The following is a 13,015-nucleotide window of genomic DNA, read 5'->3' on the forward strand; positions in this document are numbered from 1 at the left end:
ACAAAGTGTCATTGCTGCAAAGCACAATATCACCCCCTTGTGGAGAGGTCCTTAAACACTTTTAAGAGCCCCTTTTAGTCACTTCCTGTGAGTGAGTGAGTATGTGAGAGGGTGAGTTTTAAGCCAGTTTCACATGGTGCTTCACATCTTAAACGTGTAGATAGAAGCCTGCCTTCAAATCTAGAGTTAAACTAACTTTACTTTACTGTTTTACAATGCAAAAGACATGTTACTGTTTATTGATTATTAGAATTTTATTTAACGCAACAATACTTTCAATTTAAGGCAACCTGGTAACTGACATTTTAAAGTGAAAACAATTAAATTTTTATTAGTGTTGGAATGGGGAAAAAAAGACTTACCTTTCTCATCGGAGTCCCAATAGATTCATTAAGAACAAACTAAAGACTAAGCAATCTCTTCAAACAGTTTAATTAGATTTATGAGATTTTACACTGTATTTTACACAATAATATACATTAATTACGTTTTTATAACATGTACTGTAAACAATTTTCCATCACATGCCCCCATTCCAGTGTCCCATATTCGCAAACACACACACGACCACAATGCTTCTTTCTCGTTCTAAAATAAAAGTGATTAAAATAAATTCCCTAGAAGGTGCCTTTCATACACAGAACAAATATGTGATTATGTTACACGTCTTGTGACAAACAATATCCAAAATAACCTCGAGAATCTCCAGAGAGAGGAGAAGAGAAAGGATTTCTCCACTCATTCATCAAAATAAAGTCTGGCTTCAAACAGAGCAGATCTGTTTTCATGATGCAGTAACACTGTGAAATCTCATCCATTCATCCATATATCCCTCTGTCAACAGATCCGTACATCAGTCTGTCCACCTGCTGGCCTTTTTCTAAGAGGCTAGTGGCTGAATCACTGTTCCTCGAGCCACGAGGGCTTGTCTGAGCCTGGGGGCTTCAACTTAACACTGAACTGCCTGAGAGTCTGTTCCAGCTGCTGCTGGTTTCCAGCAAAGTAAGCTGAGATTGCATTATGGAAGAGGAGGAGCTGCTTGTGCATCACCTTCACCTGTGGATAAGGAATGGCACAGGAAACTGGTTACCTTTTAAAAAGATCTGTAATTACAGAATATAACAAAATATTAAGGTTCTTTATAATAAAAAATAAATAAATAAAAATAAAAGGCCATGATTTAAATACCCAGATTAAATCATGGGTGGCGCATCCCTTTCCTAGCCACATAAAATAGAAAATTCATTAGTTCATTCCTTGTCTGAAACTCCCTATCCAGTTCAGGGTCGCTGTAGGTCCGGAGCTTACCTGGAATCATTGAGCGCAAGGCAGGAACACACCCTGGAGGGGGCGCCAGTCCTTCGCAGGGTGACACACACACACACACACACACACACTCACGGACACTTTTGAGTCGCCAATCCACCTATCAACGTGTGTTTTTGGACCATGGGAGGAAACCGGGGCACCCGGAGGAAACCCACGCGGACACAGGGAGAACACACCATACTCCTCACAGACAGTCACCCGGAGCAGGACTTGAACCCACAACCTCCAGGTCCCTGGAGCTGTGTGACTGTGACACCTACCTGCTGCACCACGGTGCCACCCTAAAAAATTCACATTAGATCCATATAATGCAGTCAATAAAAAAAGAGATGCCTGAAAACACTCATATATTCTCATATAATCTTAAACAAGAAATAGCAGCATGTATGCAATTTGGATTGAATTTGAACACATCAAGGATACATATATGTTGTGGCCACACGCAATTCGGATTTAAATCTGATGTCTCATATTTGTACAGAAGCAGTTAAAGTAGTGATGGCAGTTCTACCTTATTCTCCTCCAGGAACTTGAGCTTAATGGTGACGTCGCTGCGCAAGCGTTCGTATTTGTCTTTGTGGATCTGATATTCCTGCTGCGCCACCTCAATTCGGACCATAGTCGCAGCATCCCGAGGTCCAGCGCTCAGCTCCTCCAGATCTGTCCTGTAGGCATCAAACTCCAACCTACACACACACAAACACACACACATGGACACAACCCACACTAATGGTGCTTTCTCCCACTCAGAACTAAAAACATCTATAAAACATCAGCTGCTTTTGTTCCTTAAGGCACTCGCTCAGGTAACAAAGAAAATATTATAAAAAGTATTTTAGTTTATAGTATAGTGTATTTGAAACAAAGCAAAACAAAAAGTACAGACTATTGCAAATATATTTAAATATAAACCCCTTATGTGGCTTAATATGGGTCCTGCATGTTTTTGGAATGTACCTTGCATTCTCGTACAACTTGATGGTCATTAGTGTGTCCTCCATGGTTTTGTTGACCAGCGTGTTGATGCTCGACACAAAGAAATTGATGGCACCCAGAAGTGTCTCTCCATTCTTGCACAGAAGTCTTTGTGTCTCTGCATTGTAACCAAACTCATCCTGAAGAACAGCAAATACATCTTAATTACTTCCTTACACTGGTCATTCAAATGGGGCTAATATATTATGGGGCTATATATAGTAGAGATACACCATATGCATGAGTAATACCCTATGCCCAAGCTGTAGCTTGCTTTGCAAATCTCAGATAAAGCATGTGTTATTCTGCATTTTCTCAACTCTGCAGCATTGTTTGATTGAGGAAGAACCAATTAATGAGTGAAACTGGCAATGGCTTGAGTTTGAGAGACAAACAATTTAATAATAAAGCTGTATGGGCGCAAGGCACACCCTAGAGTGGGCGCCAGGTCAAAACAAACTGACGCATTCACTCTCACACTTACACCTATTGACACTTTTGAGTCACCAATCCACCCAACAACGTGTGTTTTATTTTTGAACCGTGGTAATAAACCGGAGAACTCAGAGGAAACCCACACAGACACAGGGAGAACACACCAAACTCCTCACAGTCAGAGTGAGATAAGCACTATTCCTTCAAGCAATGTGAAGCCAATTTCTGCTTCTTATCAAATTGTTGCTTATACAATGCCACTACACCACTTGGAGGTGAATGCTAAATGTTCTAATCGATTATTCCAACTAACAGACACCTGGTTGTGCTGTGCTTGTGACGACGTGAAAGGGAGGGACATCCCTTCCTTGGATTCCTGGCCTCGGATGGCTAAAACTTCACCAGGGACAGAACCAAAGTTCTCCCAGCGATAGGAACAACACTTGGAGCACTAAGGATCCCAGCAGTCAGGCACAAAAGAGTTTCTTATTCCACAGGGACACAAAGCTGTTACCTGTAGTTCAGGAGACTTCTGGCTCAGGTCAGCGAATGTGTCTCCGAGGGCTTGCTGCGTCTGCACCATGTTGTAGAAGTGGTTGGTGAGGGCCTGAGCCAATCTCAGAATGTGCTCATACTTCAGCTTAGTCTCACGCAGAACATCAATCTGAGCCTCCAGCTCCAGATCTACCGTCCTCGTCCCACGGCCAAAACGCTCTGAGAACATCTGCTTTGTGCACTGCAAAGAGGGAGAGAGAGAGAGAGAAAGAGAGAGAGAGAGAGAGAGAGAGAGAGAGAGAGAAAAAGGGGTGAAATAAAAAATGAGGGCAGCTCATCTGATCCACTCGTACGAGCACAAGACACTAGCATCACCATTAAGTCAGTGTCAGTGTCAATTTTATGGCTGAAAAACTAAGCTTATGATGGAGTTTTACATTTTAAATATATTTTATTTTGCTCAGAACTTGATGAGATTCTTAAATATCATAATACTTAATTCATATACATTCTAACATTTTAAATCTAAATTTTAAGCCTCCTGGGCTGAAAATGTGAAGAAAGGGTGTATTAATGCCTCTGGAAATTATGCTGGATGTTGAAGGATCTGCACCTTGTAAGTGTTGATGCTCCATTTCTTCACGCTGTCAAACTTCTCCACGGCAATCCCTCGTGTGGCCTCTTCTGACGTCATGGCTGGGTGACTGTTGCTGTGGTGCATGCTGGGAGCTGGGGGGAATGTTGAAAACTAGATAAAGTCAAGATCAGGGATAGGGAAAAATATCCCAGCATAGTTTGTAATTTAATAGAAGAAAATTGACACAGACTGAGCAGAGGAACTGAGGTGTAGTGGAGATGACTGGACAGGTGTAAAATGAGGGGATTCGAAAGTGAACGAGAAAAGACAGTGGTGACCAGCCCATGTGTGATACCTTGCTGGTGGTCTGGAGGGCGAGCTATCCTGCAGGCCACTGACTGACTGTGGGGAATGCCCCTAGACTTGGAACGGAGGTCTGAAATGAGTAGACAAGGGTGAGGATGAATGGGGGGATGGGGGATGGGAGTGAGACACAATGAGACACAATGTCTGGACCAGATTGAAAAGATTTTAAAGTTTTTAACCTTTAGCAGTCTTGGCTATCAACACTACAAAGTAGAAAAGCATGTATTTTTATATTTAATTTGATTGAAGTCAAACTAAAGTAAAAAGTGCAGATTATAAGTCGTTGTGCTACAGGTAGTCGATACAGTGTTTAATTATGAGCTAAATAAGAACTGCCAAATTACTGTTCAATGGCAAAATGTTTTCAGTAGCACAAATTTGCCAATATTTTTTTGAGAATATATATCTAATCATAATGTAATCCATCAATTACGAACATACTCATTGTTCTGAAACTTAATTTCAACTTATTGTTCTGAAACTTGTACAATAACAATAAAAGCTAGACTTCTACAGGTTAAAAACAGGGCAGAGATGTGTTACCCATGCTGTAAGAACTGAACCGTCAGAGTAATGCAATGAGGACAATGAAAACAGTTTTAGAAAAGGAAGGGATTAACAGCAGAAGTGTTGATACATTTCAACTTTCTTCAGTTAAATGCAATCAGAGGTTAATCAGAACAATGTGTACTGAAACAGCAAGGCTAGAACAACATCAATAGCATGATTCAAATAAAAAGGAAGAACAAGAAGTGTCTGCTCAGCATTGCAGGTCCATCGCACTGAAAATAAGCATATTGCCACACTGCCATTAGTGCTGTTACAGTCTCACTGTTTCATTGCAAACACTGTATAGATTGTTCTTGAACAGTTTCCTAATCTCAAACTTAAATATATATTGAAAAATTAGTAATTACAAATACCGTTTTCACCCAAAAGTCAAGGTAAATGAATAAATGTAATAGAAAACTAAAAGCTTTAACTTTCTGTAACACTTTTACAAGGCAGCACTGATGTGTCTGTCATCAGAAGTAAGATCAATTGTAATCACTTACAATTATGAAACTTTAAAAGGCCTATATTCTACATTTTCACATTTTTGTCTAATAATGTGATACTGCATCATACAACCATGATATTTGAATTCTACCATGAAAACATTAAACCATAACAGCCCTAACAGCCATGTGACTGAATAAAGCATTAATCAGGGTTATTCTGCACGACAATCTTAAAACTGACGTATGTGTACATACCACAGAACATTCCACTGCTCTAAGAAAAACACATGAGCAAAACACATTCTGGTTAGTTAAGTTTGAATGTTTTACACCAGCATGCAGCCGGCATGTCTTCTTTACAGCATGTAGAAAAGGAGAAGACACCTTCTGTTAACATTCAACACAGTGTTAAACAATAAGAAATGACCCGTGCAGTTCAGAGGAAGAACTGGAAAAATGACTTAAAAACAAGACAAGTAGAGATGCACCAAAATATTGGCCGACAAAAATGGTCTAAATCTTTGTTTAGGTCAAAATATATAAAGCAGCAGCAGAAACTATTTCGCTGTGTTTAACAGAAAGATCAGAGGCAAAAATAATAATCATTCTTCATGTGAGTTAGTAGATTTCCATAATAAATTTAGCTGCCAAAATCCAACTGCTGCTCCAATTTTGATTCATTTCAAGGGTATCCATTTTAGTGCATCACTAAATCTTATAAAAGTTTATAAGAGTGCATAAAGACACCTGGCTTAGGGACGTTACCACAGCGTCTCTCCAAATACTCTTTGTTGAAAAGTATAGCTGGCCCTAAAAAATATGTTAGTGAAAAATAAAAATGTCTGTATTTTGAGTACACTTTCTTCCACAGTGCGTAGAAATCACTAAGAGTAAAAGTCAGAGTAAAAGGGATTTGCAGTCTTGTCAGCTGATAGGAGTTACCCACCTTTAATGGAGCTGGTGGGAATGATGCCCTCGGCAGCTCCTCCGTAGCCCCCGGAAACGATGCTAGTTTCGTTCAGATTGGGCCCTGACACCATCACCTGCTGCAGATCCTGAAGAAGATAAAAAAAGGAATAGTTCAGATAAGTCTTCCAGTTCAGTTTAACTCTTTACTGGGTGTTTGGGTGTTTCTATAATAATATTCCTACCTAAGGGAGCTTATGAAAATCAGAACCCAGCTTTATTTTCCCAGTCAACATGGCTTTGACTTGCTCATGAAAGTGGATCATCATGTACTTAATCTATACAGTAATATCTCTTGAAAAATGAACACCATTGGCCTAATGGCTGTTTTGATTGGGAAAAAAATGTAAAAAATGAAGCCTGGTCTCTGATTTTTGCACTGCACTCCACCTTGAGAGTAGCAACCCAGCACTTATATTGATCACGAATGTATCTACAATCTGTGTATGGCTTAAAGCCATTACAATAATATTAAATACAGCAAAATAATAAATAACTGTATACATATGATATGTATAACATCGCTAGGTTTGGTTTCTAATGTGGTAGAGTGGAAGGGGAGATGCTAGTGACGTGAGGTGAGGATTTGAGGGACGATACTGGACACTGTAGTCTACACAGGACACAGGGTGTGCAGCAGAGGTGCAAACTTCTGTGTCTTCAATGTTCACATTTTCTTTCCTCTGATGAAGCACTTGATATTTCTCATTACTGAAAGTCTTGAAAGCACGCTAATGAAGACTGATGAAGCAGGGAACACTCCTCCACTCCTGCAGTTTGATGACCTCACTTAAAATAGGGGTGGTTTAGTTAATATATTCTATATTAGAACAGCTTAGAACAGTCTAGCAGCTATATTGCCTGCCTTTGTTAAACATGGCAGAGGTGTTTTTGTGATGGTTAATAGACATGTTGCTGATTTGGCGTTGGCCAAAATCCCTGGGGGCAATGTCTAAGGGCCAAAAATATCAATTAACCAGTTACTGATTGGTAAACATTATATTTTCACACTTTCATTTGGATACTTCAATTAAATAACCTTATTCCCACCAGTGGATATTTGTTATTTGCTACTAAATAAATGCTAATACATTAAAACAGTAATCTCCTTATTACATGAAATACTTATGTATTTCATATTTAATACTTAATACATACTTAAATACTTAACATTGTACTGTACTGTAACAATTGAACCAATGCATTAAGTATTGGCTAAGGGTGTAGGAACATTATGGGGGTCCAAATTAAACAAAACAGACTAGCTATGGCCAGCAGACAGCCAAAACATGTTTCCATGTGTGTGCTCAAACACTATTGCATTGTATCCAACATTAAAGGCAGAATGAGCTGCTTTTAAACAGGTTCAAAGCTTTACAACATTTTTATGACCCAAGAATAAATTACTGAATACATTATCTAGTAGCTATTGTATAATAAGCCTTAAGGTGTAAAAAGACTGTAATATATTAAAAGCCTGGAAATGCTTGTTGCCTCAGTGTAGTTAAAGAGCCTGACACAGTAATTACAGTATATTTTCACTGGCCTTTGGGTAAAATGTGTCTGAACCAGTGCCATTAAACACATCATTTTTAATAATAATAATAATGATAATAATAATAATAATAATGGACAAAAGTAATGAACTGAAAAACATGGAAACGGATTTGAATGTTATATCAGCTTGACATCAGCACAGGCCAAGACGCCTACTAGAATAAGACTTCATAAATATTCATGTAGGTGTATATCAGTTATTATGAAGGCTTATGTAGGTGTTATGTGGCCTTATGATGGCTGCTAAACAGCAGTGTTTGACGTTGTACCAAAAAGGGCCTTCTTGCACACCAGAAAAAGCATGGGGTACACTTCTGTGTTATTAAATTAATGGCAATTTTTTAAATAATTCCTCCTAAATATATTTTAAATGTCTACCTTAAAATTCAGCTTCAGCAAAACACTATGCTTCCCTGACAGAATCAATGCCACCACCTACTTTCCCAACAGACTTCTTTGTTTACGCACACCCACAAGACCACCAAAGTGTAAACTTACAAAGATGCCAAACTCACACTGCTCCCTCGTTTTAAACTCACACCACTCCTTCATTTTAAACTCACACAGCTCCATGCAGCTTAGTGGATTAGCAGTGATTTTTGCTTATCCTCTGTCTTTTGTCCACAAAACAAGCACAGGCCTTTGGATAATTCAGGCCCTGGGCTGTGTGTTAAATTGTAAACACAACAAACCCAAACTAATTCACAGGGATAAATAAGACTCTAATCTAAGGACGCAGTGCCAAGTTCTCCTTCATCAGCACAGCCGAAAGACTCCCTACCTTCCGCTCTAAGCTCCAATCAATCTGTGCAGCCTGCGCAGAACGAGACATAAAGACAAAACATGACATGTTTGAGTGTACAGTCACAAATCATAGCGAATGGAAATGAGAAATGCAACAATGATGATGAGACAGACTGTGTGAACTGGGAAGGTTTACAGTAAAAACCATCATACCGGGGAAATTCACATGTGTGGGATTTGGTAGACGTTTTTGTCCACAGCAACAATGTTATAATGTTAATCATGTTACAGATGTGGCACATTTAGTAATAGGAGAACTACACAATGACTCTAAATGGTATAACCTAGTGTTCTTAATTTTTTTTGATCATGAATGTTTTTAATGCTGTATGTCTGTTTTGACACTGCCATACAGGAATAGAATAATCAACTATAACAAAATATGTAAGAGAATAATGGAATGGTTCATTCCTGAGCCTAAGTGGAAGGTGGGATAATTTTAGTAATGACTGACCTGTTCAAAACCATCATCTTCAGCCGTTCTTGTGTCTCCATTGCTGTTGATGGGGATTTCCATTGTGGCAGCTTTGCTCATGATGCTGTCCGCCATAGTGGACCTAGAGAAAACACACGGAGATGGAAGAAAACATTTTCACACAATAATGAATTATTTATTTGGATCACAAGATAAAGAAAACTTCTAAAACTGATCTTTGGAGCTGTTGGAAAATTAAATACTGAACACAAGACTCATACAGAGAGGTTGTAAATGGTCATCTACTGATGGATTAGGACTCTTCCTATACAAGAAATCTGTGTAATATTCAAGCCAAACCCCTATAGTTTGGTCATTCAGCTTATGTGATGGCCTTTGGCCCACAAAGTTACTGGATGGTGATCCATCACTCCAGAGAACACAGTTTTACCTTTTCCATGGCTTAGTGCCAGTGGATTTATACTCCTCGAACCCAGTGTTTGGCATTGAGCACAGTGCCATAGAGCATTCATTTCATGCTTTTCTACAGAGATTATATCTTACACGTGTGGCTGCATAACTGGATATCTGTAGCACCTTAAAGTAGCTGACTTCCCTAATTATAAAGAGTATCTACAAACTTTTGGTTATATGTTGTATCAATGCAGCTTCAGTCCTGCTCAATAGCTGAGGGGCTACGGCTTTTCTAAGGCATACTATGGACACTCAGGCCTGTCTGTTGCTATCTAGCAGTTCTGGCTGACCATTAAATAACCCACTGTACTCATTCATTCAACTATAATACATCATCATAAAGCAGCATCAGCATTAGATAAATGACCCATAACATTTAGTATTCAATGGCCTGAATGGTCATTTCTGCAGTCCATATACAAAGGCCACCCACCAGTGACCTCAGCCAGGAGGATGATGATGGGGATGGGGATGAAGATGTCCTTGCTGCTTACCTGTATTCTGAGTCCAAATGAGTCTTTATCATCGAAGTCTGCTTTTCCAGGTGCACCTTCAGTGCAGTATAACAGAAATGCAGGCGGTGGTTTGTGTTTATAAAGCAGTGCTGATCACATCATTCCCGCAGCCTCTTTTCTCAATCCTCTTCGCTCCTAATGCAGGCTGCATTATTTTTTTCCCCACACGCTTTCCGTCGAAACAACGCCAATAGGCTGACTGGACCTGAGTATACGTTCCCAGCCAATCACAGAGCCGAAGACAGATTCCTATAGCCAATCATAAATCGGGATGCGGGTTTTTACAGCCAATCACGGCACAGGAAGGAGGGGTATTCCTGAAAACTGGTGGCATAAAAAATAAGACACGCAGACGGAACTGACGACAGAGGAGTCGTCACCGTCCAGCTGGCTTTAAAGCTTTATGGTTTAGGATTAACTAGTGACTGTCCAGAGAATGGCTCTCTCTCAATTCACCCCCTTAGACCAAACGTACTTTCTGAAGTACCCACTTTTAGTGGCGCGGGAGCTTTAAACGGGAACGCCCAGCTCATCACTTTTAACTGTGTAATTAACATCAGCAAGGCTTAAGATTCCGTTTCCTCTGAATGCGTTGTTTCCCTTTTCAAAACTTAAAATAAATGAATAATTAAATGTAAAACATTTCAAAAGATATTTTAAAACTAATTTGAATGTCAAATGTACATATCGCGTTCCCATTCCATAATCATTTCCGTGCTTTAAACGTACCAATAATTTGTTCACATTCCTTAAATTGTTCTGAAGGGACAGGATCACAGACAAGGCTCCCTGATATCCTAAGAGTGAATAAAAAATTAAAAAAAAAACAAATATATATAATATATATAAGTTGTGTTAAAATCTCTTAAATGTGATGCTTAAACCCTGCCATGTGGTGTCGCTATAACCCAATACATCCCAGCATTCAGCAGCTTCATAGATTCATAGAAACTGAGCTTTGTAAACTTACAGGAATGGTGGGAGTCAGACTGATACAGACTGTTAGAGAGCTCTTGATGCTGCTTAGGTTTAAAAAGTGATCATGCCCCTGAACAGAGAAGGAGCAAAAGGTACATGAATATTTAACCAACACTTCAGTCACTTCAGTTACAAGAACCTTGTGAGCAATCAACAACAGTAAAGGTTGTGGGTTCAAGTCCCGCTCCGGGTGACTGTCCTGTGAGGAGTGTGGTGTGTTCTCCCTGTGTCTGCGTGGGTTTCCTCTGGGTGACTGTCTGTGAGGAGTGTGGTGTGTTCTCCACGTGTCTGCGTGGGTTTCCTCCGGGTGCTCCGGTTTCCTCCCACAGTCCAAAAACATACGTTGGTAGATGGATTGAAGTCTCAAAAGTGTCCACAGGTGTGAGTGAATGTGTTTGTGTCTGTGTTGCCCTGTGAAGGACTAGTGCCCCCTCCAGGGTGTATTCCTGCCTTGCGCTCAATGACTCTGGGTAGGCTCCGGGCCCACCGCTACCCTGAACTCGATAAGCGGTGACAGATAATGAATAAATAGGCCTCAATTGGGGCGGTATGGTGGCACAGAAAGTAGTGTTGCAGTCACATAGCTGTGAAATGAGAAATATTACCTTCTGATGATGTATGTTGAAGGCAGAAGGACATGTTTGGAAAACTGCACCTAGCTTGGAAATGAAACTTGAGAATATACAGTTTGAGAGCAAATATCACTGCTAGGAAACCGAGTACCACATCTCTTTTGGTTTGCCTATGCATCTTTGACAACACAAGCAATCAGGATTCCATTGTCACTGTGTGGTATGATGTATGATGTATTGTGAAATGCATTCTGGCTATTGTAGTAAGAGAACTGTGATGAATGAAACCCAAGCAGGATATAACTGACTTTCATTCACCATTGAGGCTTAGGGTGCGATGTAGCTCTAAAGAATGCTGCATAAATAGGAAAATCAACTTAGAAATGCTTAGGTCTGTGTGTAGATATGTCATTAAGTAACTGACAATACTAGAACTGTATACAGTATGTAGTATTTGCATTGATATTTAGCATAGGTTTCCTTCCCCTTCAAAAAACTGCAAATCACTTATTCATTAATCCCTGACTCATTTGGCCACCATCGAATCTCCTTAAAATTTATATTCAGGCCAAAACAGCAGAAACCGCATAATTACACTAGTGTTAAAGTTCAGACAGAGGTAAGAGACATGCTTCATTGTAAACTCAATAGGCTTATGCATGTTCATGTGTTACTTTTGGCCCAAACATATATCACTCTGGAAGGTGACCATGATCTCTATATGGATCATAAACCAGCAGGCTCCGACTTATATTCATCAATATTAATGCATTTGATATCTCATATTTTCAAAGACTCATGAGAGCTCTCATTTCAAAGCAGCAACTGATATATAAATCCATTAAATAATTTCCATCAATATAAACACCCTTATCTGGACTTTAAAAGCCATTCATCAAACTTTCTGTCCTGTTTTAGTCCAGTTAAATTTATGCAACATAATAATATAACCATATTCATTTCAAAGACTCTGAGGTCACTCAGTGGTCTCAGGCCTGAGGAAAGAGGCGTGTTACAATAAGCTTTGAAGGCTAATATGCGTCAAGCTTAAAGAGGAAGTGCAAAATCTGAAGTGTGTTTCTGCTTGACTGTTGCAGCAAAGGGCAGTGGCTATGTCCTTCAGCCTGCAACCCTCGACCTGTGCATTATTCATACCCCTTAAGCGACTTGGTCACATGTAAAAAGCAGTCGCAGAGCCATAAATGGTGTGGGAAATGACTGACGTCTGAGGAGTCTCTTTTATTTTGCAGTCTGACCAAAGGTGGTACAAATGTTTGACAGTTTCCTGCCGTTCTGAAAGAAATGAAGGGATTGAACGAAATAGACATGAACTACATAATGACCCCTGAGCATGTATCAGTCTCAAACTGGGCAGGAACACAGTGGAATCCAACTCTATTGTTGTTTCCCAACAGGGAAGAAATCTGAGCGAGAATGCTACAGGTCATCACTGGGGCATGAGAGGAGGACAGCACAGGCACTGGCATCATGTATTAGCAGCCTATATTCACAGAAATATATTAACAGAATAATAACTACAAAAACTTTAAAAAATT

General features: G+C 39.7%; 1 protein-coding gene across 4 annotated transcripts; it reads right to left on the reverse strand.

The window, feature by feature from the left end:
- Positions 1-425: 425 nt before the first annotated feature.
- Positions 426-10,058, reverse strand: arfip2a (ADP-ribosylation factor interacting protein 2a). 4 transcript variants are annotated; one of them, XM_066678111.1, is made up of 10 exons: positions 9,889-10,058; positions 8,960-9,062; positions 8,483-8,515; positions 6,125-6,233; positions 4,167-4,247; positions 3,848-3,963; positions 3,254-3,475; positions 2,287-2,444; positions 1,841-2,015; positions 426-1,056 (listed from the first exon to the last, which is right to left on the reverse strand). In XM_066678111.1, the coding sequence occupies exons 1-10, from the start codon at positions 9,918-9,920 to the stop codon at positions 901-903; spliced, it is 1,185 nt and encodes a 394-aa protein (XP_066534208.1). In that variant the 5' UTR covers positions 9,921-10,058; the 3' UTR covers positions 426-900. The 4 variants fall into 4 exon arrangements, with proteins under 4 accessions (XP_066534208.1, XP_066534209.1, XP_066534210.1 ...); XM_066678112.1 differs by lacking the exon at positions 8,483-8,515; XM_066678113.1 differs by lacking the exon at positions 4,167-4,247.
- Between the last annotated feature and the right edge of the window lie 2,957 nt (positions 10,059-13,015).

Source organism: Hoplias malabaricus, chromosome 1, assembly GCF_029633855.1.
Source record: "Hoplias malabaricus isolate fHopMal1 chromosome 1, fHopMal1.hap1, whole genome shotgun sequence".
NCBI classification, from domain to species: Eukaryota; Metazoa; Chordata; class Actinopteri; order Characiformes; family Erythrinidae; genus Hoplias; species Hoplias malabaricus.